The 26394-nt window shown below is 54.7% G+C and overlaps 1 protein-coding gene across 8 annotated transcripts in view; it reads left to right on the forward strand.

Moving 5' to 3' along the window:
- The first annotated feature begins 3655 nt into the window (after positions 1-3655).
- LOC141751627 (uncharacterized) overlaps positions 3656-26394 on the forward strand; it is a 105397-nt gene continuing 82658 nt past the window's right edge. For 7 of the 8 annotated variants that reach the window (XM_074608744.1, XM_074608747.1, XM_074608746.1 and 4 more), the window contains exon 1: positions 3656-4204. In XM_074608744.1, coding sequence (XP_074464845.1) covers positions 3874-4204 — 331 coding nt within the window. In that variant the 5' untranslated portion in view covers positions 3656-3873. The remainder of the gene's footprint in view (positions 4205-26394) is intronic. The other variant, XM_074608752.1, reaches the window with a different exon arrangement.

Raw genomic sequence — 26394 nt, forward strand, 5'->3', positions numbered from 1 at the left:
TCTTTTCCCTCCTGAGCACCGGTTCAGGCCGTAGCATGGGAAGAAAATGGTTTTGCTTGAGGTCACGTAGCAAGTTATTAGCAAAATGTGGAGCAGAATAACTTCTCCTGGCTTGCAGTCTGGGCAGGGTTTGGGTTTCTTGGGTGAGGCAACAGTGGAGCACGGGGGAGAAGAGTAGGATTCTTATTCAATTTTTAAGATATCCCGAACGAACGGGAGGAATGGAGATTTCTGAATGTGTCTGAGCGGCGTACAAGGGGAGGTTTGAAAACTAGTGCGAGATTTGCAAATCAATGCAAATCAGAGACGCCGGTGGCATCGGCTCCACCACAACCACCCGGGGAGCTGCAACCTGCTTGGAGGACCTGGGGCCGAGCAAGCTCTCCCGTCCAGACGAGTGTCGCAGAGCCGCTCCAAAACCAGCGTACAATCCCAGATGCCTTCTCAAATCCTAAAAGCCTTTTGGGGGCTTTCTGCCCCCTTTTTTTTTTTTTTTTTTTGTTTTCTTCTTTATTTTTTCTTTCTTTCTCCTTATTTCAGTTGTATTCCTTTGGGCCGTGAGACCACCCACCCGACAGCTTCTCCAGGGAGCGCCTGAGTCCTGGCGCGAAGGAGGTGGCGAAGGAGGGATCCCCACCACCCGACTCAAAGCACCTCCCGTGTCCAAGACCTGGGAGCTGAAACACCCGATTTTTCTTCGCTTTTGAGTTGAGCGGAACTCCACAAAACGGCTCTTTTTGTACCTTGTCCCCAGCGCCGCCGGGTTCTCACGGCCGGTTTTTCATGCAAAGCTGCTGTTTGCAGGAGGTCTCCTCCCCGCAGAGACCGTGACGTTTTTGCACCTTCTATCTCCACTCCCAGCCCGGTGGATGAAATCTGGGCTTCGGCTCAGCATTTCCCAGGACAGCACCCCCGCGCCTCCTTTTACCGTTAGGGGGTAGCATTTTCAGGCTTTTTCTATTTTCTAGGGAAACAAAAAAAAATGGGAAAAAAGGCCGATTCATCTCCCCTTGCCACCCTTTGAGGGTCATTCCCTGAAGTCTTTGTCCTAGGATGCGGAAAACTTGGGGTGAAACGCTGAATACACCCGAGTTCGAGCGGTTCAGGTAATTTGGCCTTTTATATTCCCCGGAGCGTGAAACCCCAGCATCATCCGGCTCATTCCCTGTTCCAGCCACGTTTGCAGACGGTGCCCGTCCTGCGCACCCTCCAAGGCGATGAATCGCTCGTCCCAGTGGAATTCAACCCCCTCGATCAGCCCTGAGTCGATCTCCTGAGGCTTTCAGGGCGGTGGAAAGCACCGCCTTCGGAAAGCGCCCGATCGGAATAACGAGCCTCAATGCCGCACTGTCCCTCAGCACGCGGCAAAACATTCTGCAAAATATTTCGCTGGGTTTCCAGCTTCATTTGATGAAAAAAAGGAAACCGAGACACCTCCAGGGGACCAAATTGCGCAGGGTCACCCAGGGAGCGAATGCAGACGGGAGGACAAGGTTCTCCTGAGCTTCCGCAGGTTACTCTCTGCCTCCTTCGTGCCTCCGTGTTTTGAATCACTGATATTTTATTATTTTTTTTTACATCCACAGGCTCCTAGTAGGGTGCTGGTGGGGTGCCACTGGGAATCTGGCACCTCACTAGCGGGCGCGTTGGTTCATCGGCGGGAATTCAAAGCGCAGGAGCAATAAGAAAACCGACGAAAGGTTGCGGGGGCGGGGGGGTGACTTGCGGCCGTAGCTGAGAGGAGCTCTGGGCAGTGCTGGGAGAAGGGGGGGGGGCTCCGATAAGGCTGCGCAAATATTCGCGGGGGGTGAACTCCCGAGGCGGGGGAGTCAGCGGGAAGGAGCTGCTGAGGCTGTTTGGGAAGGGGGGGTCGGAGCAAAGCGGCTCGAACTGATGGAAACACCAGCATCCAGCCCCTTCGCCCGCAGAGGAAGCCTGGGACATGCTGGTGGAGCAGAGCTGTGTTCCTTCAAAGAAAAGAGTATCAATAACCGTAATTTATTCATTTTATCCTCATCTCCACTTGCTGTCGTTGCTCTGAAACAGAATATCCCAGCGTTGGCTTTGTCTCCGTCTGTTTTTATTATGTCTCTGTTTCTGGCTGCCTTTTCTCTGCCCAGTACGGCACAAACAGAGGAGGAGGAGGAGAAGGAGGAGGAAAAGGCATGGTCCTTGTCCAGCTACTCCTGCACAAAAGTCTGAAATACCCCCAGGGGTATAAAACCCCATTTTCTTGCAGGAGGCTGAGGAGGGGAGTGGATGTGGTTGCGTTACGGGATTCAGCAAAATGGTAGCACATTTAAAAAGATGAAGCTGAGCTGAGCCGACAGCACTGTGGCAGAATAAATGCCTTCTACAAGGTGTTTTTCCCTTCTCACGGAGTGGAGAGTGTTTAAACGACCTGGTTCTGTGGGTAATCCACGTAAAAAACCCTCCCCCTGGGGTGGGAGGGTGGTATGTGAAGGGAGAGGAGGTCTCGGCACTGCGAGGCGGTTGCACGTCCCACCGCAGGGACCGGCTGCAGGACAGAGCCAGGAGATGCGATGGGAGACGTGCTGCTGCTGGGACAGAAGGTCACAGCCGTGGAAATCAATGGGATTCAGCTACACCTGAGCAAGGAAAGCCAAACCCGCGTCACATGCTCTTGACAAATAAAGTCCCCCACGCGGCAAAGCAAACGACTCCTTGAGTGTCTCCGACCTTCATTTCCTTGGCAAGCTGAGTCAGTGCCTGGCAGGGGAAGGGCCTGGAAACGGGCAGAGGGGGGTGAGAACAGCACCTTCGGCACCCAGCTGGGCTCACGTATCAAGCAGCAATCGGGATCTGGAGAGAGGAGCTTACAGAAGTCCCATTTCCCACCACAGCCGTGGTGCGGTGTTCGTCTGAGCAGCCAGGTGACACCACCGGGCGCTTGAGCTTCTCCTGGCAAGGGACACCCACCTGGACGCAGGCGGGTCTGGCTGCCCCTCGCTGACGGTTGCCGTATTTTGGGGGGGGTCTCTGGGTGACCGCTGCAGAGAAAATACTGGCAACAGACTGGGAGTGAGCCTGCTGCTTCTGTGGGCCTGAGCCAAAACCCCCCAAAGGGCTTCTGCGAGCTCCCAGGGCTTTGTCACACGAGGCAGAGCGGTGCTGGGAAGCGTGCGGCCCCGGCGGCAGGGTCTGTGCTGCTGGTGACAGCAGGGAGTTTGGCGCGTAGCACGGAGCGGGGTCTGCCGTGGGGCAGTGCTCGTGCAGGGCACCGCGCGGACGTGGGGCTCTCTGGGGTGGTGACCGGGGAAACTGGCTTTTGGGGTGTCTGTCTGCGAACACCTTCCGCTGCCACGCTGCTGTGAGCGGTGTGAGGGCTGGGCAGGACTGAGCCGGGTGAGATTTAACCCGCAGAATGCCGAGAAGGGGGTGAACTGGCCCAGACTCTGGCTAAGGAGGGGGGGGTTGAGCCCAAAGGCCCAGCACAGCTTTCCCAGGGGCGTTGGGGTCCTTCACTCACCCCGAAACGCCCCGGCAGGAGGCTGCTACGTCCCATCACCCTGTGGGAGCAGGATCAGGGACACCCCCCCCGGGGGAAGCAGCATGCCGGGGGGTGCAAAGCACCCCAAAAATCACTTGCAGCAAGTTATTTGGGGGGGTGTGTGGGGGTGTCTCCTTTACCTATGGAGGCCAAACCAGCAGATGCGGGGGGGGGGTCACTAACCCCTGCAGCACCCAGTTGAGGTACAAGTGTGTGTTACCCCATACAGCTCAGCACACACCGTGGGAGGGGGGGGGAGGCCCCCCTCCAAGCCCTGCAGCGCTGGGGGGCGTTAGAAGTGGGTATGATTTTTATTTTTTTTTTGGGGGGGAGGGGGATTAACCCCCGCCCCACTGTCAGGAATGTGTGCTCCCCCTTTAGAGGTGGGTGCGGGGATGGGGGCAGAGGGAAGGGAGTGCCCCCCCGCCCCCCAAAACTCCCCAAACCCCGCAGGGTGCGGGGGGTCCCCGCAGCGCCGGGCGGGCCGGGGCGGAGCGGGGCGGGGGCGGGGGCGGCGGGGCCGTGCCTGCCCCGGCGGCGGCGGCGGCTGCGGCGGCGGGGCCGGGCCGGGATGCGGCGGGGCCGGCACCGGGCGCAGGATGCGCTGCGGGGCGCTGGCGCTGCTCTGCGCCCTCCTGCCCCTCTGCCCGGCGGGGCTGGACCCCCCCGAGCCGGGATCCGGGCTGCACGCAGGTAAGGGCGGCGGGACGGGGAGGGGGGAGGCTGGGAGCGACCCCGGGGAGAAGGACTGGGGGGGTCCCCACACTAAACCTCCCCCCTCCGGCCCCCGCCGGAGGTCGGCTGGGCATCGTGGCGCCCCCGCCCCCCCTCCACTCTCCGCCGCCCCCGGGCCGGGATGATGCTCGGCGCGGCGGTCCCCGCTAGGATGCAGTGTTAGCCCAGGGCTGCAGCCCCCGCAGCGGGGAAAGCGGCTCGGAGCTCCCCCCCGGTCCCCACCAGCGGCCGGAGTTCGGCTGGGATGCGGCGGTGGGTGCCGCTGTGTTGGGGGGAACCCCCGGCACCCCGGCCGTGGGGCAGCCCCTCCTTGCTTGGGGGGGTGCGGGCAGAAAATCTTCCCCCACTGCGAATGGCACCCGCCGTGGGAGCGGTGGGTGGGGTTGGGGGGCTGGCAGGGAAGGTCTCGCTTTGGGGGGGCTCGGTGGCAGGGCCACCGCTGGGGCAGGGCACGGTGTCCCTCTCCCCGCAGGAGCAGAGCAGCCGGACTGGTCGGGGTTCGTGCCTGGCTTCTCTGATGTGTAATATAACACAGCTGGAGCTCTTCTGGTGTCCGGGGCACTTCCACGTGTCTCCATGGCCCTCCTCTTTCCCCTCCGCAGCTGGTCGCCAAGTCCTGAAACTTCTCACAAAACTTTTGGGAACGCCGAGTCCCGTCCCTCCCTGTGGCAGGAGCCCTCGGATGGCTCCCACCCGGGACGGACACAGCGGGGTCCAGGCCCCTCGCCCTCTACGACCCGTTTGCATCACGAAAACTCCACGCAAGCCGTTTCCAAAGTTCGGTGCGTGGGGCTGGGACTTTTCACTGGGAAGTGATGGGCTGTGCGGGGGACGGCGGATACTTTAATAGAGTGACTGTAAAAGAGGGATGTTTATTTTGAAGGAAGCACTGACCGTTTCCAAGCCATCCGTCGCTGCATTTGCATTGTGCTAACAATCACGGGTCCCAGCCAGAGGCGGTGACCCCACGCTCCTGTTCACTGCGCAAACCCTTGCCCAAAACCACGCGTGTTTGGATGAGGTTAGAGTACGGCTTCAATACACCCACATCGGTGGGAATGTGGTTCTTGAGAAGGAAACCACTGATTTATCTCAGCGGAGCTTAACTCCACTTGAACCTTGGCTGGAAAACAAGGCTGGGGCGATGCAGTTCACGGCCTGGGAAAATGAGCAGGGAATTGCATCCCAGGGGCTGGAACTAGAGCGAAATCCGGATGGGAATAAGGCGCAGGGGGGTTGAGGTTGAAATGAGGAACTCGGGAGGTGGTAACTCCATTGAGGGTATTGGGCTGCGTGTGCAGGAAGGGAAAGGACAGGGAAGGGAGTGCCGGTTGCCTGTAGCAGCATTAGGAAGCTTCATACTCATATGTTTTTATTTCCTGTGGGTCCTGGGACAGCCCTGAGGAGGATTTCACTGATCATCATCCAGGTGTTTGGTATTATCCTCTGATCACTGCTGCCCAGGTTGCTAAAGGTCACCAGCTTGGCCAGGTTTTCAGAAGCACTGAAATATTGCAGATTCTGCCAGAGAAGGGGGCACGGACCTCCAAATGCATGGGTTTCTCAGGCTTTGGTATAAAACCGAGACAGTTCTTTGGTCTTGAGGCTCTTATTCTCCAGCCAGTCCCTACCGATGGTGCCTCGGAGGAAGGCCTGTGTAGCCCAGCTGCAATAAATGTCCCCAAGGAAAGGGACAGGGGGTGAGGAGAAGCTGGCTGCAGAGCTTGGCTGCTCTTCCTGACCTTGGAGCTGGGCTCGGCATTGCAAGCTGGAGCAGTGACTCGTGGCACTCCTGCAGACGCTGGGTGCTTCGTACGGCAAGCCCAAGTCAAGCGGGGAATAACTGAAGTGGGGAGCGAGTGCCAGAAGAGAGCAGGTAATGGCGTTGGGACTAGATGATCTTTAAGGTCCTTTCCAACCTGAACCATTCTGCGATTCTGTGACTTGAGCCGGGAGTTGGTGTTCAAAGCTGGTGGGACCTTGTTGAGGTTGCGCGTTCCCGCTGCTGAATACAGCAGCAGAGGAGAGGGCACGGCGTGTGGCAGCTGTGGCACCTTAGGGCTGGAAGGAAATTAGGATCCATTCCTTAGGTGGATCCATTAGGAAACTGGGATCGGCTTTTGCTTCTTTAGTCACTGCAGCTCAGTCGGGATTAGATGATTTGTTGATGCCTCCTGGACCTCTGCTTGGGTTGGGGAAGCAAACAGTTGGTATTTCTGCAGCATCCCTGTCATGGGGGTGGCACCGTCCGCTCTCCTGTGTCTGGTTGGGAGGGTGGTTTGTGTGGCTCGTGCTTGGGAGAGGCTGGTTTCTATGTTCATAAGCCCCAGCTGGGGCTTTGGGTTGTAAAAGCAGGAGGTGACCCCACCTGGGAGGGAAACCTGGCTGGCGCCGTTGGTTGTGTTTGTAGCTGTTCCCCAAAGGATCCTCGCTGATGATCTCAGGAGGGCCGAGGGTTCAAGAAATGGGTGGGAATTGACTCCAGCCTGCTGGGAACGGGGATGCCTGGTGTCCTGTCCCCCACGGGAGCTGCCACCTCGGAGCACGCCCATACTCTTTAAAGTTAGCAGTGTTTGCACTGAATCAAGGCCGTCCCTTGAGCCCTAATCCGTGCATTGCCCGGAGCAGCAAGCCGGCCTGGAAATGGTGGAGAAGTTGATTTTTAGGGGAGCGTTATACGGCAGCGGGTGGGAGCTGATCTCCCTGTGCCCGCCGCTGCTGCAAAGCCCTGGGTGCCTCCTTCCCAAGGCTGAATTATTGAATTTGCACCTAAATCGGTGGTTTGAGCTGTAAGGAGTCCTGAGTGAGACCCCTGGCGGTGCTGTGGGTCGGTGGCGGTGGGGGGAAAGGTGGCACTGGCAGCGTTTCTCTGAGGTCGGGGTGCTGTGGGGTTGCGCGAGCCCCGGTTGCCGCTGAGCATCCCCATCGTCACGTCCCCGGTGCCCAGATGTGTTGGCCCCAGTGGGCACAACACGGGTGTCTCTGGGGCTTTGCTGAGCTCCCCCCGCCGTTCAGGGGATGCTCTGGTTGAGGAGGAGGGGGAAAGTGGGAAAACTCCGTGGTGTAGCGGGAGCTTGGTGGCTCCCGGGCTCCTGGGAGCTGGTTTTTTTCCCCGTTAAGTGCAATAACCATACTTGTGACCCGGCCCTGCGAAACACAAAACTCCCCAAACCAACCCAGAAAAATCCCGTCTGGGAACGTGACCCAAAAAAATGAATGCGCGCGAATGATTTCCCATTAATTAAAGCTTAGAGTCGCCCAATTAAAATCTGCTTAATTAAGGGATGAGTGGCATCGGAAAATGCAACGCTTGGCTCCTGCAGATGGTATTTCTTGCTCGAGGGCTGGTGAAAGTAGACGTTGAGTAAATTATCCTCCTGGAGGTCTGGTACTCCGAAATGTCGAATACGTCGTTTTTCAGCAAAGGCTCCTCAGATCTGGCGTCTTACGCTGCCGTGTGCTCGTGATTAGGCTGTGTGTGGGGACTCGGTGAACGAAACGTTTAACCTAATGTAAATATGCAAAATCAGACATAAATTGCGGTGCGTTGGTGCTGTTTGTGTGTGCACGGTAGCATATGTTTTATATGATATAGATCACATCCGTGCATATGTGTGTGTAAGTAAAGCTTACAAAATGATGGTCATCTTAATTAGTTTGTAGGTCAGATTGCTTAAAAATACACAAATACCAGTTTTGGACTCTTGGCGTCATCTCCGTTTGACCCTCCAGTGCATGATCATTCCTATGGAGTCCTCAATTAGGCCATTATATGTCGGGGTGGGTTTTTCCCCCCCGCCCCCCTCACGAGACCCTAAATTGTGCATTTAAAGTGGCGTAAATCCAGGGTCGCTGCCTCTATCCCCATCACAGAGAGCATCTGTGCAGCCTTCCCCTGGGGCTGTTCGCCCTTGTGAAGGCAGAGAACGAGCGATGAAACCCCGGGGGCTCGCAGGAGTTCCCAGAGCCCCCAGACAGAGCCCACCAGTAGCTTTTTTTTTTTTTTTTTTTTTACAATGCAGCTTTTATCTCGGAGGTCCTTCGTGTGCTCCTCTTAGCCGAGGTGGTCTTTGCCCGAGGATGGCGGCGGGGGGAGCCAGCCCGGGTCTGTTGGGCTTTGTGCCCGTTCGAAGGGGGCTGGAAGGATGGACGTGGGGTTGCCCACAGGGCTCTGCTGCTTCCCAAGGGTGGGGAGGTGGCCAGCTGGGGTGGGGGTCGGTCTTCTCCGTTCCCCTGCAATTCTTTTTGCACCAGAACCTGGCGAATTTGGTGCAGTGATTTTGGCCAGGAGCGCATCCGTTTTCCTACGTGATTGTGAAGGATCTCCCATCGTGGCCTGAAGACTTGGAGCGATGGCAAAGCTGACCCGTTCCCGGGTGGGCTGCAGTGAGCCATTGCCCTCACAGCTCAAAAACACCCCCCTTATCTGAAGCCTGAGTTTCCCGAGCATAGTTTCCAGCTGAAAGAGCCCTTTTCCACCCTGCAATCCGCTGGTTCCTTTATTCGGGAATTGGGAGGAGGTGGGTAGAGGCAGGAGCACTTGCTGCTTTCCCTTGGACAAACGCACGTGGCACAAATGCCATCGCTTGCTTTTGATAGATGACTTCTGGTTGCTCGGTCGTATCCCCATTTTCACCCAGCTCAGTGCGGTCGGGTACCGGGTGCTTGGGGAACCCCAGCCGGGATGTGGCCCCGCTTTCCTCTGCCGTGTCTGGAAGAGAAGGCGCCGACCTGGGACACGACGCTGCATTTCGGGATGTGGCGTGGGCTGGATATTTTCACACCGCTCCCCTTAAATGCTGCCATCCCACCCGCCTCCGCTTTCTTCCCGAGGTGATGGCAGACACGCGGTGCTGGTGGCAAAGCCGTAAGGGATGCAGGGACAGTGGGATGCAGGGACAGTGGGATGCGTGGGATGCGCAGAGCTGGTACCATCCTGCGGCTGCTGCATCCGCGTATCTGCCGCGACGATGCTTTTCCCTGTGGTGTTTTAACTTCGCCGAACTTGAGCTGTTCGGATTGAGAAGCCTTTGTTATATGTCTGTCTGGTGCCGATTTATTTGAAAAATTTCAGGCAAAACTGTCCAGCGGTTCCCAGGATCCCGGTCTTCAGCGTATATTTGTATTCCCGCAAGCTGGAGCACAGACTTGAAGCTTGGCAGCAGCCCCGTGAGAAATCCTTCCAGATTAGACCAAGTTATAAAATCTTAAACCTTTCCGCGAGCAGTGGGCCGTACGGAGCCTCATTTCCTAAAAACTCTCTCTCCCTGTTGAATTTTTTTTTTTTATTAAGTGCCTGCTCTCTGGGTGCCAGCAGGTCTGGATCCTGCCCTGGCCTGGCTCCGGCAGCCCGCGTCCCCACGCGTGTCACCGCGCAGAGCAGATAAGGACCGCGGTGCTCCTTCTTGCCGTGTACCAGGGACGCTAGCGCTGCTTGCCCCTCTGGTTTTTTGCGTGCAATAGGTGGAAATCGTTAGATTTGAATTCTAGCGTGCTGGAAAAGGGTTTCAAAGGTGAAAAAGTGCTGTTCCTTGGGGGGAAGATTTTTTTTTTTCTAGAGAAGAAGGGTAATGGATCGCCTGCGTGCTGCGGGTTTACAATCATATAAACTTACCAGGGAGTTGAACTAGATAATAGCGCATCGTGCCCGTGGAAAAATAAACAGTTTGAACTGGGCTGTGCGCTGTTAATGCCTAAACCGCTGCCTGCCCTCGTGGGAATATTGAACGGAAGCCTCGCTGCTCTCCCGGGCAAAGCCTGGTGCCCGCACACAGCTCCAGCTGCCAGCGCTCAAACCCAAGCTAAATTTTCGGTTTGCCTCCAGCGAGACAGAGGGGTCCCGGCGGGGAGAGGACAGGGCTGGGGGTGAGAAGCAGCTCCGGGTGGCCGTCCCCACCCCTGGCCTCAGGGCTGGCTCCCAAAAGTCTCCTCATTCCTTGCAGGGGGAGCCGCCATCTGCTCCTGGTTGAGGTCCCGGCTGCGCCGCGGGGGCTGACGTAACGTCCTTCCCCCCCGCCCCGGCTGAGAACCAGAGCTCTTTGTGTGTGTTCAGTATGTGCTATATATATATATATATATATCTCCATAACATTCATCTTGGCTCTCACAAGCCTTGTAGTCCCCCTGCCCTGTAGTGGGGCTGGTGCCTGTGCGGGCGAGGGATGCTGGCTGCGGTACCACCGTCACCACCTGCGAATGGCTCCGGCTCAGCATCCCGGGAGAGGAGCCCGCGCCCCGGCTCACTGCGGCGTTACGGCATCGCTCCTTCCTCCGGGGTTTGGTTTTCTTTGAGGCTTGTTTGGGAAGGGAAGCTCGGGAGCCCCTTTGGAGAGGTGCTGGATATCGGGTGGCTCGTGGGGGCTTTTGGGTGGTGGGGGCTCGGTCCTCGTGGTCCTGGGTGGGTGCAGGCTCGGGGCTTCGCAAAGCATGAGGAAGGAGCCGTCCTCCGCAGGGATGCTCTGGCATCTGGGAGGGTCTGCAGGGAAAGGGTCTGTCCCTGCTCCTGCCTGTCAACCCTGGCGGCGTTTTGGGGGACAGACATGAGCGCAGAAACCTCATTTCCTTCATCTAAGAAGAGAGCGGAATGCTGTTCACCCCGACCTACCATTGCATAGCAAGATTTTTTTTTTTAATTTTATTTTTTTTTTTAATGCTTTGCTCCCTATTTTTAAACAAAGCAGGCTGGCGGGGCTGGGTCTGTCCCCGTCCTTCACGGTGAGCGTGGTTGAGCTGAGCGAGAGGCCGAGCATCCTCGCCGCTGTGCCGGTGGGCGAGACCCGGTGCTGCCGGGGGCTCTGCTTCGCTGGGGGCAGCCAGTGACGTTGGCGGAGGGAAGAGCTTCCTGATTGTCAGCTGGTGGCAAAGGGACTCCTTGTCCCCGTTGTTCCTTCCCTGAGCAAAGGCTTCATTCAACCTGCAGCCCCTGGGAGCGAGCGCAGTCGGCTGAAAAGCTTTGCTCTCTTGTGGCCAGCAATTAAGAGAAAAACCTCTCTAAGATTTAAGCATCCTCCTCCCCTGCTTTTCCCACTCCAAGAACTCAAGAGAGCAGCCCAGTGACAAAAATCAGCTTCTGTTTAGGGCACGTCAACCTTGACAGCGCGTCTCTGTCCCACAACGATGGCAATTAGTGCAGCACTAATTACCCACGTGGAACCTTGCCTGGCTCCCCCAGCCCTGCCGGCAGTGTAATTCCCGCGGGGTTAAAGGCCACCTCAGGTCACGTCGTGCTGATCCCGGTGCCGCTGGGGACAAGGGTGCCCCGGACGCAGCAGCAGGAGCACCAGCATCTGTTTCATTGGATTTGCCGCCGTGGTTTCACAGCTGGGTCGCAGCAGCAGGAGCAGCAGGATTGGCTGTGATAAGGGGGATTTCTCTCCCCTAATTTCCTTTCCCTCTCATCCCTGCCCGTGGTGCCTGCTGGGGGGGAGGGACAACGTTTCTGGGAGGGGACAAGGTGATGAGGCCACAAAGATGATCAAAGGGCTGGAGCCCCTCTGCTGTGGGGATAGGCTGAGAGAGCTGGGGGGGTTCAGCCTGGAGAAGAGAAGGCCCCGGGGAGACCTTAGAGCCCCTTCCAGTCCCTAAAGGGGCTCCAGGAAAGCTGGGAGGGGGCTGTTTGCAAGGGCATGTAGTGATAGGATGAGGGGTAACGGTTTAAACTAGAGCAGGGTGGGTTTAGATGGGATATTAAGTTCTTTACACTGAGGGTGGTGAGACACTGGCCCAGGTTGCCCAGAGAGGTGGTGGAGGCCCCATCCCTGGAGACATTCAAGGCCAGGCTGGATGAGGCTCTGAGCGACCTGATCTAGTTGAAGATGTTGGACTAGCTGACCTTTAGAGGTCCCTTCCAACCCAACACATTCTATGATTCTATGACAAGGAGACCTGAGGTGACATGATGGCTCTCCAGGGGCAAAGTTGCCCCCAGTGCTGCCCCATTCCCGCTCCCTCCCAGCACCCCCCCTGCGGGGTCCCCCCCAGGATGCTGGGGGGTGCAGATGGAGCATGGCTAGTGCCGCTCCTCCTCGGGTGGCTGCAGTGCATTGCCACCCAGGCTGCTCAGCAGCCTGACCCCCCTGCATCAAATCATAGCACAACCTGGGTTGGAAAGGACATCAAAAGATCATCTGGTCCCACCTTTTGTGGGGAAGGGAGCCCAGCTGAGATTGTCCAGTTGCATCCTGAAAACCTCCAGCGTTGAGGACTCCACCACATCCCTGGGGAGGTTGTTCCAGTGACTGATTGCTCTCGCTGTAGAAAAATTCTGTCTTGTATGAAGATGAAACCCATCCTGATGTAACTTGTACCTGTTGCCCCTCGTCTTCTCCACGTGACTCCTTTGTGAAGTGAGAGCCTCCATCCTCTTTGTAGCTGCCCTTTAAGTACTGGGATACTGTGATGAGGTCCCTACTCCAGGGAGGATGGACCTAACTCCTTTGTTCTTTCCTCACTGGATGGGTTCTCCAGCCCACCGATGACCTTCAAAGCCCATCTCTATTTTCTGCCTCCCCTCTCATCCACTGCTTGGTGACCGGGACTGGATGATGTTCTCCACCATGACCTGCTGAGGCCATCACTCTCTTGCAAGCCCTAAAATTTGGCTGGGTTACTCCTCTAAAGCTCAAGGGAGCTGCAATGGGGAACTCTTGCTGCGGGATTTCTGGTTGGGGAGCTGCTTGTGGAGTCCCCCCCCCTCCTGCCCTCCCTTCCATGGGGGTCTGCTCCTGGGAGGAGAAGGAAATGGTGTGGTTAATTAATGAGGTTTCAGCCGGAGCTGGTCTGCTCGGGGTTTTGGGGGGGTTTCCAAGGCCGTAGCTGTGCAGAGCTGTGCTGTGGTGGAGAAGTTGTTCTGGCTTGTTCCGAATTACCATGGGCATCATGTAATGCGCCAAAATCGCTCTTCCCACAGGTGTCCCGCTCGATGCTTGCGGTTTGTCAAGTCTTTTGGTCAGCGTTGCCAGTCCAAAACATTTGAAGAGTTTGTCAAGGGACCCGATATTTGTTTCCCGAGTCTCGAGACGCAGATACGCGCTTCTGTGCTTATTTCCACAGGAAGCAGGTTCATAAAACCTCTTTTCAGAGCAGCAGCAGAGCAGTTTCTGCCTAATTCCCGTGACTCCCAGAACGGGGGCTCAGGGAAAGCTCCAGCACGGTGCCAGCATTCACCAGGTGGTGCACACCAGCTCGCTTGAGCTGCTCTGACTTGATTGAACAACCCAGCGCATTAAAGACTTTGCCAAGCAGTTAATTTGCAGGAGGCTTTCTCAGAAGCTTAACACCGGCATTAGCGCAAACACCCCTCCGCTAACGCGGCATCGTCCTTCCCGCAGGTCCTTCCTTGGATGTTTCTCCTCCAGGTCCCTCTCAGCATCCGCAATGAGGAGCTGAAGGTGATTCCCCCTTCTTAGACACATAGGATTTTATTTCTAGGCTTACTGAGCTCTGTCGCCTTTATTTTTACTGTTGTGTTGTTGTGTGTTTTGTTTTTGTTTTTTTTTTTTTTTTTTTTTTTTTAAGAAAAAGAAGGTGCGAACCCTGCAGATTGGCAGCTCCCCAGGCAGAGGGAGGCAGCTGGCGTTTTCTAGAGGCGCGATGCCCTTTGGGATGTGGGATGTACCTGGAAAGATGCTCGCACTGGGCTGCAGCTGGAGAACGCCTCTGCTGATCCGAGCGTGCGCGGCGTCCCCCATGGCAGCGCAGCCTGCGAGGGCGTCGCTGCTCTTTTCCTGACACTGTCAAGTTCTTTGTAAATTAGTTCGTTATTTGAAAGACAGGAGTGATTAGTAAACCAACTGGCAGAGAACGGAGATGCGCTGGGAAGGGAATCTAGCCCCAAACATCAGAACTGGCTGGAAACATTTTCCCCCAACGTCTTTCCGGTGTGTTTTCAACACAAAAACGCACTTTCTGCAGTTGAGATGCTGAGATTTTTCTACATAAAATTTTCCCTTAGAAAAATATGTAGCTTTTCCATTGAGAAAACAGAAATAGAATATTCCACCGCAGGCCGGTTCAGCCCCAGTAAAGCCAGTCCCAGCTTGGGGAGGTCAGAGTACAGCCCAGGTGACATGAAATCTCCTCTCCTGGGGGGCTGCCTTGCCCCGCTCTGCTTCTCCCTCCTTATCCGGGTCGAGCAGGGTGGAGAGCGGGTCCATTAATCCCAGGATTAATCACCTGCAAGGTGATGAAGGTCAATACTGAGCTCCCTCCAAATGAAATATGATGGTCCATTTCCACAGACCTCATTCGGATTGTTTCACTTGGGAAGAATGTCAGAATTTCTTCTTTTTTTTTTTTTTTTTTTTTTCTTTTTTCTAATCCAAAATACCTCAGTGAAATGCCTGGCTATTTTAAAACATCTTTTTTTTTTTTTTCTTCATTTTCTTTGCCAGCAGGTTTTTTTCTGCTCTGAGAGACGATGGATGGGGCAGGGGTATGTCAGTGTCTGATCACGACGGGGCACCGCGGCAAGCGGGGGGAAATGCTGGTGTCTGCCCTGGGCTGGGATTTCTCGTGTTTGACGGAGTTTGTTGAGCGCTGGGATCTCGCGCCAGGCTGGGGAGGGCTGAGCCCCAGGTACCCCAAAGGGTGAGCTTTGAAATATTCCTCCAGCGACTCACGTAAGGTGCTTTGCGTATTTCTCCGGCCAGTCTTGTAGGGTGGCAAAGAGCTGACGTGCAGGTTTTGGTGCTGGCGATGAGTTGGGGGGCAACGGTACCACCTGGAAAGGGAAGGCCAAACCTCCTGTAACTCGGCAAACTCCCAGCTTCTGGCACCGCTTTGGGGGGAGTCAACGTGGGCTGCTTTTCCCAGAGGTTGGGCGTTTGCCATTCAATGGCACGGTGACCTTCCTGCCACCGAAAAAAATGCGGGTCAGAGATGCCGCAGGCGAGAGCAGAGCGGTGGGGTGAGGCCGAAGCACGTTCCCACGGGGTGTGAGCCCATCCCCAGGCTGGTGTGAATCTTTGCGTGTGTGCGGAACCTCTTTTTGTTTTTTTTCCCCTTGCTCTAAGGAGTCCCAGAATCTGCATTTACGTTCAGTTGAGAGCTCCGCTCGGCGGTGGGGGACCCAGCCCTGGGGACGGGACCTGCTGCTGCAACACCTGGTGCTCCTGGTGGTGTTTAACGGCTCCAGATGGCAGGTGTGCAGGGTTCCCCCCCTCCTAAACCCTCTGGGGGGAAATTATAGGGGTTGGGCAGAGGTCAAACAGATTTAGCCCAGGGAAAACAGTTGATTTTTGTTACTTTCACCAGAGTGCAAATGAAGGTCAATTTTTTTTTTTTTTTTTAAATTTTTGGTCTTTTAAAATCATTCAAATTGCAGTTTCTTTTTTTTCTTAAATAAAAAAAAAAACCCACAACAAAACAAACAAACAAAAAAAACCAAACCAGAAAGGTAATTAACTTTTATTTATTGAAAGCTGACTACCCTCCCGACTAGCATTATGCAGAGAGATGCTTCCCCACTTGCAGAAGACGGCTGTGTTCTAAGTTGATACGTTGAGATAAAACATAAAATATTTCCATGGGTGCTTGGAGAAACAGGAGAAGCAGGTAGGTGATATATCGCAGCCACATCCTAGAGCACTTCAGAGCCCCAGACTCCTCCATGACAGACGCAGGGATAATCCCTCCTGCTGCTGTGGAGGAGGATGCAGCTGATGCTCATCGCAGCAGCCAGACCCAACCGCTCAGAGCTGGCAAGGAAAGCCAGGAGAGCATGGCGGGGGGACGATTTAGGGCAGAGAAGGGCACAGAATCTTTCACACCAGCTCATCTGGATGGTTTTGATGGGAGAAGCTGGTCATAGAATGGTTTAGGTTGGGAGGGATCTTTAAGACCGTCCCATTCCACCCCCTGCCCTGGGCAGGGACACCTCCCACCAGCCCAGGTTGCTCCAAGCCCCGTCCAACCTGGCCTTGAACCCCTCCAGGGATGGGGCAGCCACAGCTTCTCTGGGCAACCTGTTCCCGTCCCTCACCACCCTCAGAGCAGTCCAGTATCCCTACCTTTTTTTTTGGGTGGGGGAAGCTCTGGTTGCTAGGTGCCTGGTGCCCCGACGTGGAGAGCACCTGGGAGCAGAGAGCAGGTCGCCGGGGACAAGGTAAGGACTGAGCAGGTACCAAGAGCTCGCTGGTGCAGAGGCTCCACACACGTGTGTGCAATAACAAACTCTATAATGGGAGATTGGTGGAAAATGAAACCTCCGTAGCCTTTGAAGCCAGGACGGAACGGGGAAGCGGTGGGGTGGGGTGGCCGTGACGTGCAGCAGGGCTGGGGCTCCCCGATTTTGTGCCCTGGCCCTGCTGCTGTTTCCCTGCCTGTGGGTTCCATGGGTAAAGCAGGGCGTGATGCTGGACCGATGCGTGCCTTTTCCCTTCCTCTAATGACATCTCTTTGCAAGACAAAATGCAGCCAGGCAGTAGATTATGTTCCATTAACTTTCTCTTTTCTTTTTTTTTTTCTTTTTTTTTCCCCCAAACCTGCTAGACATGATGTTTGATGAGCTGTTATTCTGCCAGCCTGCCGTCTTTTGTGCTTATCTGTTCCCTCTCTCCCTACCCCTGTGGGTGCCGATGTTTAGGCCGCTGCCGTGTCAGCAGAGCGCTCTGGCTTGTGACGGAGGAACGCGGGAGCCGGTGGGTGCCATGGTTTAGGCAGTGGGTTCGCTTGGAGCGGATCCCACCAGCTGGGGAAAAACGCCCTGCTGCAGTGCAAGAGCTGAGGACGACAGGACTTGTCCCAGAAAGATGTAAATAAGATGTAAATTGGAAGAGATATTTGAAGCAACCCCAGGCACGAAGATCATAGAGCCGTAGGGCAAGGAGAATTTATTGGGGTATTCTCCACGTGGTCACCACCACGCAGGACCCAAACCCGATGTGTTTTGGGGTATTTCTATGTCTCTGTACGAACGATGAAGTGTGTGTATATTTAGTGTTGAGTATGAGTCCATGCCACAGGTTCTGAGTGGAAGAGGTAAATTTTATTATTACTTTTTCCGCTTTCCTGCTGCTGAGCCTTTGTTTCTAAGCCGCGTTTTCAACGGCAGCTTCCAGGGGGAGTGGGAAATGCTTGATTAAAGAGGCAGGTTAAGCGAGCTGCCACCCAACGAGGGCATCTGCCGCACGGGAGCGAAACCTTTAGTTTAACGGAGTTGCATTATTAATACTTTTCTGAAGTCCTTGAATGGATCAATTAAACAGCTGGGTTTTGCCTGTGGAAATGCTGGTCTTTGTTTTGGCAGACGGGGATGTACCGGGGCTGAGTGAGATGTTCTGTAATGAGAGCTATTAAAAGGTCGTTAGCGATGCAGAGGGGTTTTGAAGCTGGATGTCGGCAAGCTTTGCGTGAGCAGATTTTTAGCAACTCCTGTGCTCTTTTTTTTTTTTTTAAATTTTTTTTTTCTTCCCCCTCTTACTGAGGCATTTTGCTGGTTTTAACTTTGAGGGTGGCAAACTGAAAGGTTTGGGTGAGAGAGGACTGAGTCTCCATCGTGCCAGTGTTCCTCCTCGCCCTGGCCAGCGACTCGAGGACGCGGGGCCGAAAGTGAGCTGCAAAGAAAGAGGGAGAAAGAGAGAAAACCAGTGGCTGCGCAGGCTGTCCCTAGAGTTTGAGTGACTCCAAGAACAGCTTTCTTCCAGGGCAGGGCGGGTGGGGAAGGGACTTTCATTCCTGGCAGCACGTGGTTTGTTTTAATTTCAGAAATCCCGTGTTTCTGCCTTGCAGCCTCGGAGCAAACCTGGGCAACCCAGCCCGGGGCTCCCTACCTCAACCTAAATGAGAAATTGCACCATTTGTTCCCGTTTCATGTTAATAACCGTGAGGTTTCGTACTCATTTGGGAGGAGAGAAGGGCCCGAGTTCCTCACACGGGAGTGTTGGAGCAAGACATCAGCCTGGGGCAGATTGCAGGTCCTGAGCTGAGCACCCCCCCGCCATGCTCCACAGGCAGCAAAAAAAGGCAGTGGGAAATTACCCCCAGCCTTTCTGCTGATGTGCTCCCTTGAGGATGGAAGCGTTGCAGGGACAAAAGCCAGGGCAGGTCACAGCTGCCTCAGACCCGCTCCCGGGGCTGGCGCTGAGGAGGACAGTGCTCCATCCCCCTTGCCCGTGGGAAATGCATGAGGGTGAGCGTGTGGTTAATCCCCCCCAAGCCACAGTTCACATCCAGGTGCTTTCTGGTTGCTGTACGGTTTACACCAGCCCTTGGCATCACATCCCTCGGGGCTGTGGTCGGCTTCGATGGCTGTAAGTCGGATGCCATCCTTCAAGGCCAGGTTGGATGGGGCTTGGAGCAACCTGGTCTAGTGGGAGGTGTCCTGGCCCAGGGGCTCAGGGTAGGGACCGGATGATCTTTAAGGTCCCTTCCAACCCAAACTGCGTGGCCAGCAGGAGCAGGGAAGTGATGGTGCCTCTGTACTGGGCACTGGTGAGGCCTCACCTCGAGCGCTGTGTTCAGTTCTGGGCCCCTCTGTACGAGAGGGACATTGAGGTGCTGGAGCGTGTCCAGAGGAGAGCTACCAGGCTGGTGAGGGGTCTGGAGGCCAGGGCATATGAGGAGAGGCTGAGGGAGCTGGGCATGTTTAGCTTGGAGAAGAGGAGGCTGAGGGGAGACCTCATTGCCCTCTACAACTCCCTGAAAGGAGGGTGTAGAGAGGTGGGGGTTGGGCTCTTCTCCCAGGTGAGTAAAGACAGGTCCAAAGGAAATGGTCTGAAGTTGCGGCAGGGGAGGTTTAGGTTAGATATGAGGAAGAATTACTTTACTGAAAGAGTGGTCGGGCACTGGAACAGCCTGCCCAGGGAGGGGGTTGAGTCACCATCCCTAGGGGTATTTAAGAAACGTCTAGATGTGGCACTTGAGGGCATGCTCTGGTGACAGCGATTGTAGGGGGGTTTTTTTGGTGTGTGTATGCTTGGACACGATGATCTCAAAGGTCCTTTCCAACCACGAAGATTCTATGATTCTCTGATTCTCTGGTTGCCTGCTGGTTCAGCCATTGCTCCTGCTCCCTCGGGCTGGCTCGAACCCGGATGAAAGGTGGGAGCTCCCAGGCTGGCTGCCCACCCCCGACCTGCTCCCAGCCCCGGGAGAGCCGCTTGCCCCGGCGCACTGAGGAGGAACCAAAGCGATGCCCAGCTCCCTGTGCGCCTCCGGCTGCGGGAAGCAAAAGTCGCCCTGCTGGGACCAGGCAGGTCTGGCAAACCCACCTCCATGCTTTAAAGGCGGAGGTCCACGATGGCTCGCTCCTTTGCAGGGTAAGCCTTTCAGCTGCTAAACTCGCTTTGAGCAAAAGCTTCTTCTGGTGCGTCTTTCTAAGGAGGAGATCAGGCGCCTGCCCAGCGTAAGCAGTTTTCTGAATACTTATTCATGGGTTCATTTTCTAATGCCTCGCTCATGGTTTTCCTCTCCAAATGAGTGGACTTTTGGGAATCCTGTACCTTCTGCAGTAAAAGTGCTGTTAATTTTCTTCTGCAGCTCTGCTGGTTTTAATTGTAACCTCCCACGTTAGCTGTAACAACCCATATGTTCATTGTATATATTCTTTAATTTGCTGCTGGCCTACCTCAAGGTTGGGTTGTGGTAGAGTTTCAGTTGCTGGGAGGACTTCAAATCCAGATGAGATGTTTTTCCTGAAGGGAAAGATATTTTTCCAAATTCAGACATGGGTGTTGATCTCAAAGCAGGGACTAACCTGGAGATCTCCTTGGGCATATTCTTTGTAGGACACGGGATCACAGGGCATGCTCTAGTGGCAGAGACTGTAGGTTGGTTGTTTGTGGGGGGTTTTTGGGGGTTTTTTGGGGGGATTTTTTGTTTTTTGGTTTTTTTTGGTGTGTGTATGGTTGGACTCGATGATCTCAAAGGTCCTTTCCAAACATGAAGATTCTATGATTCTATGGTTTCGGGGTTTTTTTTCTGGCTTGAAAATGCATGAATAGGAGCAGATGCCATGCTCAGTGATCAGTCTTGTACCATTTGATTGATGTTGATCGAGCAAAAGTGACCCAAAATTAAATGAAAACAGCAAAAATGCTGTGCCTCAGTTTATCCCAGGCACACTTGCTTTAGAAGGCAGCGCTTAGAAGTCATATACTTTTGTTCTTGTGATTTAATGATTTTGATATTATATTTTTCTCTCTTAAATATACAAGGCAGCTGTGGTTCTGAGTGGGCAGGGTGTGACTGTGCCCCAGAAGAACTACTGGTGTCACCGGGGCAGTTGCTTGCTGCCCTCTGGAAGAGCCGGGCTGGTGAGAAATCAACTTTTATGGCTGTTGAGATATTGCGAGTCTGTTTAACATCACATGCAGCGGCAGGAGGTGTAGGGGAGGTGCATCACCCACATCCAGGAGCGGGAGATTGTTATAGCATAATTCACCTTGGAAGAGACTTCTGGAGCTCATGGAGTGCAGCCCCTGCTCGAAGCAGGTCCATCTAGATCCGAGCCACCAAAAGGGCCACCTGGAGATGACCGCTGCTGGGAGACACGAGTGGTGTTGCCAAAACTGCTCCTTTGTGTCTGGGCTGTTATTTCTGATATGTGCGGTCTGGTTTAGTTTAGCTTGGTCTTGAGCCTTGGAAAGAAGTGTCTGGGGTTACGTCAGACTGCAGCTTTCTCCTTTCAAGTACAAGGAGCCAACTGATACTCCAACGGGCAAAGGGGAAGGGGAGACAGGGCTGACGCACTCCAGGAGGCCCCAGGGTATGGAGGGAGCTCCAAGCCTTGCCGATACGGGAATTGCAACTTCCAAAGCAGCATTTAATTCCCACAAAGAAGGGAAGGAGGAGAGGGGGAACATCAGTAGCTGGAAGCTGATCCCAAACCGGGCGGTTGCGGCTCTGTCGGAGGCATTAAAGCACTGCAGGAAGGAGCATCCCGGTCTGTCCCAGCATGTTGTGCCGCTCTGTCTCCTCCCCAGCCCTTCATTTCAGCCGAAGGGACTCCCATGCCTTGCAGCTTCCTGCCTCTCCTGAGCCAAACATGTGCAAACGTGACCGTGAATCCCACCCTGGATGGTTTTTATACACACAGGCTGGTATTTCCTCCCGGCTCCCTCTCCCCCTGCACGGCCCCTTCACAAAGAACGGAGTCAGGCATCGCTTGTGACCTTGACCTCTGAACCTCTCCTCCCCTCCTCCCAAAATGTGAAGCATCTGGCAGGCATGTGCTGCCTGGCTGCTTGGTGGGGCTGGTGGAGCTGCAGGGATCTCACACAGGCTGTGGCTTGTCTCTGGGCTCCCTTGGCCCGCTCGCCCATCTGGGACGTGTTTGCTCTCCATCCCCGGCCTGGTGCCTGCTCCTGGTGTGGTGGCTGGTGGTGGGGACACCCTCCCTCTAGAAGTGATCCCCAAGAAGAGGGATGGCTTGTCCATCCCCCTTCATTTCACGTTGCTCAGGAAAAGCTTCCTCCAGTGAAAGGGTCTGGTGGCTGCATTGGAAGTTATCAAGGGTTTGACCATCACAGGGCAAGGAGTGATCCAAAATGACTCCAGCCTGTGAATACCAAGCCAGATCTCCTCTTGGTTCCTGTGTACTCCTGGCTCCCAAAAGGCTCAACGGGAGCTTGTTTTAGGGGACATTTTGAAGAGGGAACCAGCTAGTTCTGGTTAATCCCTTCCTGATGCCTCCAGCAGCCGTGATGTTGTGTTGTCTGAGCTTCAGACCAACACAAAGATACCCAGATGTCTCGTCCCCTGACTATGGCATGGTCCTCTCCTGACAGTGTAGGGGGAAGGGGGAGAGAGATTCTTCCTCTTCCATGGGTGGTTCTGGGGTGTTGGGGATGATTCATCCATCCATGGAACCAGGAGGTCCATGAGATGCTTCCCACGGCCAGTGCTGGCCCAGAGGCAGCTGGGAGCTGAGGTATCCCTGTGCTTTGTAGCATGGAAGTGGTGAGGCAGCGGCAGTGCTTCAGGCAGGTAGAGGTTGGATCATAATCTCAGCAATCGCTGTGAGCTGGGGGGTCTCCCCCAGGCTGTTCCTCACCCAGGACCACTCTCTGGAGGTATCTCTTCAGGGGAAAGCGATGTATTTCTCTCTAGGATGGTTCACTGCAGATGTGAGTTGTCACATCTTGCATCTGTGGGGCCAACCTGTGGGTGCATTTGCTGCTGTCAGAGAGAAGGTCTTGGGGCTGGTCAGGAGCAAGCAGAGGCCAGTAGGGGCTCTGCTGTGGGGCTGGTCAGACCAACCTGGTCATAGTATTGTGGGGAGATGGAAGCTGTCATCAGGGCTGGGGTGTGGGAGGTGGGCAACGGCTTCATCCTGGGGGTAGAGACGGACGGGATGGTTTTCTGGATGGGATAACAAACTCTTGGCTTAAAAAAAATAACATGAAGTTTGAAAAGAATAAGTAAAAAATCACCTCTGAACCTTTGCATTCAACTTTTCATGCTTGAACCATTAGCAGTCAGGTTTTCCAAGCTTTTCTCTATAGCTGTGAGGCTCCGGAAGGTTAATTAAAGAGAGGTTCAGAGCTGTTCAGGAGCCCAGCAGTTGGAGCATTAAGTCTTTGTCTGCGTCAGCAAGTTGTGTGCTCTACCAAGAGCAGATCCGCAGAGCAGCAGGTCCAAGGCCCCCGTGTCCACTCTAGACGGGCTCTGTGCTTTTTACCTTGGCCTGGGCTTGGATTCTCAGTCCACGGGATACTCTCCATGTGGGAGAACATTAAATGTCCTCCACAGCACTTCTTCTGGCTTAGACATCAGAAAAGCGTCGTTTGTGCGGTCCAAGACTGCTCTGCAGTGTACGCTAAAGCACAGTAAGTGGGGAGGGTTGGGGCGTTCACCCTGAAATGCCTTCCTGATCCTAATTAAAATAACTTGTGCGTTGTCTTTTATCATTTGCTGTGTTTATTTCCCCCCTTCAGAAACAGTCTGCAGAAGCACGTTGTGAACACGTCTCTGCTGCAGCTCGGTAGAGTATGGACTAACGTTGTCCCAGGGGAGCCCTTTTCAGCCGTCCCCTCTGAAGGAGATAGGAAGCGTGGAGGTCCTCGCTGCACTCTCGTGTCTTTAAAGAGGTGCAAGGATGGCAGAGCTAATTTTCAAGCAACTTCTCATTATTGGCGTTAAGATTTGCTCCCGACCTGTGAATCTTAAATGACAGAGAGGCCCCGGGGCTCCCTCCCGCCTGCGAGGGTGACTCACGGTGCGGTGGCAGACGTGCTCTGGCTTGTAGGAGTGCTCTGTGCTTTGTGGAGCACACGTGCAGCACACAGAACCACGGAATGGTGGGGGTTGGAAGGGCCCTCTGGAGATCACCCAGTCCCACCCCCGGCCAGAGCAGGGTCACCCAGAGCAGGTGGCACAGGAACGCCTCCAGGCAGGGTTGGAATGTCTCCAGAGACGGAGACTCCCCCACCTCTCTGGGCAGCCTGTGCCAGGGCTCTGCCACCCTCACAGCAAAGAAGTTCCTCCTCATGTTGAGGTGGAGCTTCCTATGGTCACGTTTGTGCCCGTTACCCCTTGTCCTGTTGCCGGGCACCACTGAGCAGAGCCTGGCCCCATCCTCCTGACACCCCCCCTTTCAGTATTTATCAGCGTTGATAAGATCCCCCCTCAGTCGTCTTTTTTCCAGACTGAAAACACCCAAGTCCCTCAGCCTTTCTTCATCAGAGAGGTGCTCCAGTCCCCTCAGCATCTTGGCACCCACACGCACGTCTCCCTGGGCAGGGGGGTGACTCCTTGGCTCGAGCCTGGCTGCGGCATCGCGGTACCCTCCTGGCCAGTGCTGGCCATGCAGAGCCCCGTCCCAGCTCCCCGGGGCTCTCCCCACCCGGTGAGATGTGAGAAAACAAACCTTGCTCTTTTTCACAGCACACGGTTGCCTTTTCCCTACTTTAATCTCCCTGAATGTGTTTTTATTTCATTTTTATATTCCTTTCAGGCTTTTGCTGGGATTCCCACAGGGCCTGGGCAAGGCGGGTAGGGGATGCTGATTGGAAACAGAATAGGACTGGAAATAACCGAGATAAATGGCCTGATAAAACAGCCAGAGCCTGGCTGATGTGCAAAACCAGCGTGGGACTGTCCTCGCCCCTTCCTCCCTGCTTGGAGAGGGCTTGAGCCAACCAGGAACCAGCCCACTCCTATTAATTGCTCCTCTTTTTTAAATTTATTTTATTTTATTTATTCTTTCTCTCTCTTTCTTAATGCCAGTGCACAAACGTTGCTGCAGAAAGCAGGGCTTAATGCAGCTCAAGCCCTGGCTTGTAAGCAGCCTGAAGAAGGCCCCTCTATTTGGTGGAGTTGTGCAAGGTGAGGTCTTGGTCCATCAAGTCCCTGAAACGAGGGTGTAGAGAGGTGGGGGGGTCGGTCTCTTCTCCCAAGCAACAGGCGATAGGACATGAGGAGATGGCCTCAAGTTGCACCAGGGGAGGTTTGGGATGGATATTAGGAAAAATTTCTTCATCGAAAGGATTATCAAGCATTGGAACAAGCTGCCCAGGGAAGTGGTGGAATTGCCATCCCTGGAGGTATTTAAGCCGGGCAGACGTGGTGCTGAGGGACATGGTTCAGTGGTGGTTTGGGCAGCGTTATGTTGATGGATGGACTTGATGATCTTAAAGGTCCCTGCCAACCTAGATGATTTTATGATTACTGCTGCTTTACACCCCTGCCTGTGTAGGAGAGTTGACTGCCAAGAAGAAAGGGATGGGCATTAAGGTTTTCCACAGCATAAAGGGATTCGTGTTGCTCTGCTTGGATAAATGAGTGGATTTTTCTTGTCTCAAACCTGAAAGTGGGTTAGGCGTGTAGGAGAGTAGCTGTCTTTTTTGAAGCCTGTAACATCAACAGTTGTCACTTGAAAGACAGCACAAGAGCTGCTGGCTCAAAGCGCGCTGCAATAATCAGGAGATTACTGACGGCTGCTGTTGCGTTTGAAGCGATGCCCTGGATTTGTCGCCTTTGTAGCTCCTTCTGCAGTCGAGCCCAGCAAAGCTTCATCTGTAGCTCCTCAAGGACCCCCACACCCCAGGGCTCCTCTTTAGCCTGACAGTTTGCTGCCGAACGCCATGACGTGGGGGGTCCCTAGACCTTGACCAGGTGATGGCTCCTTCCCCGTGCCCTTCCTCTGTGCTTTGCTGTTGAAAAGTAACCGCCCGTTGCTCCATCTCCGGAAGGGTTCAGCATCCCCAGAGCTGCCCAGTGCTGGCCAGTCCCTTCTCCAGTGACAGCCCAGCTCTTGCAGGTGCTGACTGCGTTTCACCGTGCAGCCGTAGCTGTGTCCAGGCTGTCTTGCCATACCTTAAGGCAGCGATGACGGGAGGGCAGGGCAGGCTGTTGAAACGTAGGAATCCAATATTTTAGGGAGGAGAGGTGTCTGACACTGGTTGTCCCACACCTTAAGGCGGTGTCCTGGTCCCTGGGCTGTGGCAGGGTGGGAACGTCTCCGTTGACTTTGTAGGCGGGTGATTTGTCACTACGTTTTTCAGATTTTATAGTGAAGGAATACAATTACAGATTTAGGGCTGAGCTGATTGCTTAAAGTATTCATTTTGCTGGAGGTTTGCTGGGAAAGGTGCAGCAGTTCAAGGCCAATTCCATTTTTTTACATTATTTTTTTTCTTTGCTTCGCTTCCAAACTGGAGAAAAAAAAAAAATAAATAAAAGGAGAGTCACTCCTTCATGTGTTCCTGCTGCAAAGGTGGGAAGGGCCGCTGCGAGCCCAGCGTGAGAGCCTGCCACAGCCACCTCTAGGACATTTCATCTGACGACTTGAAAGCAAATGCGCCCCGCTTGGTTTGGAGGAGCCCCGCGAGAGCTGTGCTCACCGCAATCCGCACGCTGCTCGGTGAATAAATCTAGCAGGTATTGCTGGAGTTAGACAGGAAAGTAATGCTCTCTGCCCTTAGGAAATGCAGGTGTGGAGAGGAAGAGCAGCCACCCCGCGGTGTCTGCGCTGTACCGGCCTCGGAGGAGTATTTGTTGTACCTTTGTAGAGTTGCTCCTTATTAGGGAGAGTTTGGGGAGAGCCTAGAGGAGCTGAGCCGAGCTGTGGCAGGGGCTTGTCCACGTCTAAGAAGCTCGCAAGTGAGATGTGCGGAGAGTTTTTTGGAAGATTTAGGTCCGGGGGGGGATCCCAGTTTCTTAAATCCGTTCCTCCCTTGGGACCGTGCTCTCTGCAAAGGCTGTTGTCA

Source organism: Larus michahellis, chromosome 15 (assembly GCF_964199755.1).
Source record: "Larus michahellis chromosome 15, bLarMic1.1, whole genome shotgun sequence".
NCBI classification, from domain to species: Eukaryota; Metazoa; Chordata; class Aves; order Charadriiformes; family Laridae; genus Larus; species Larus michahellis.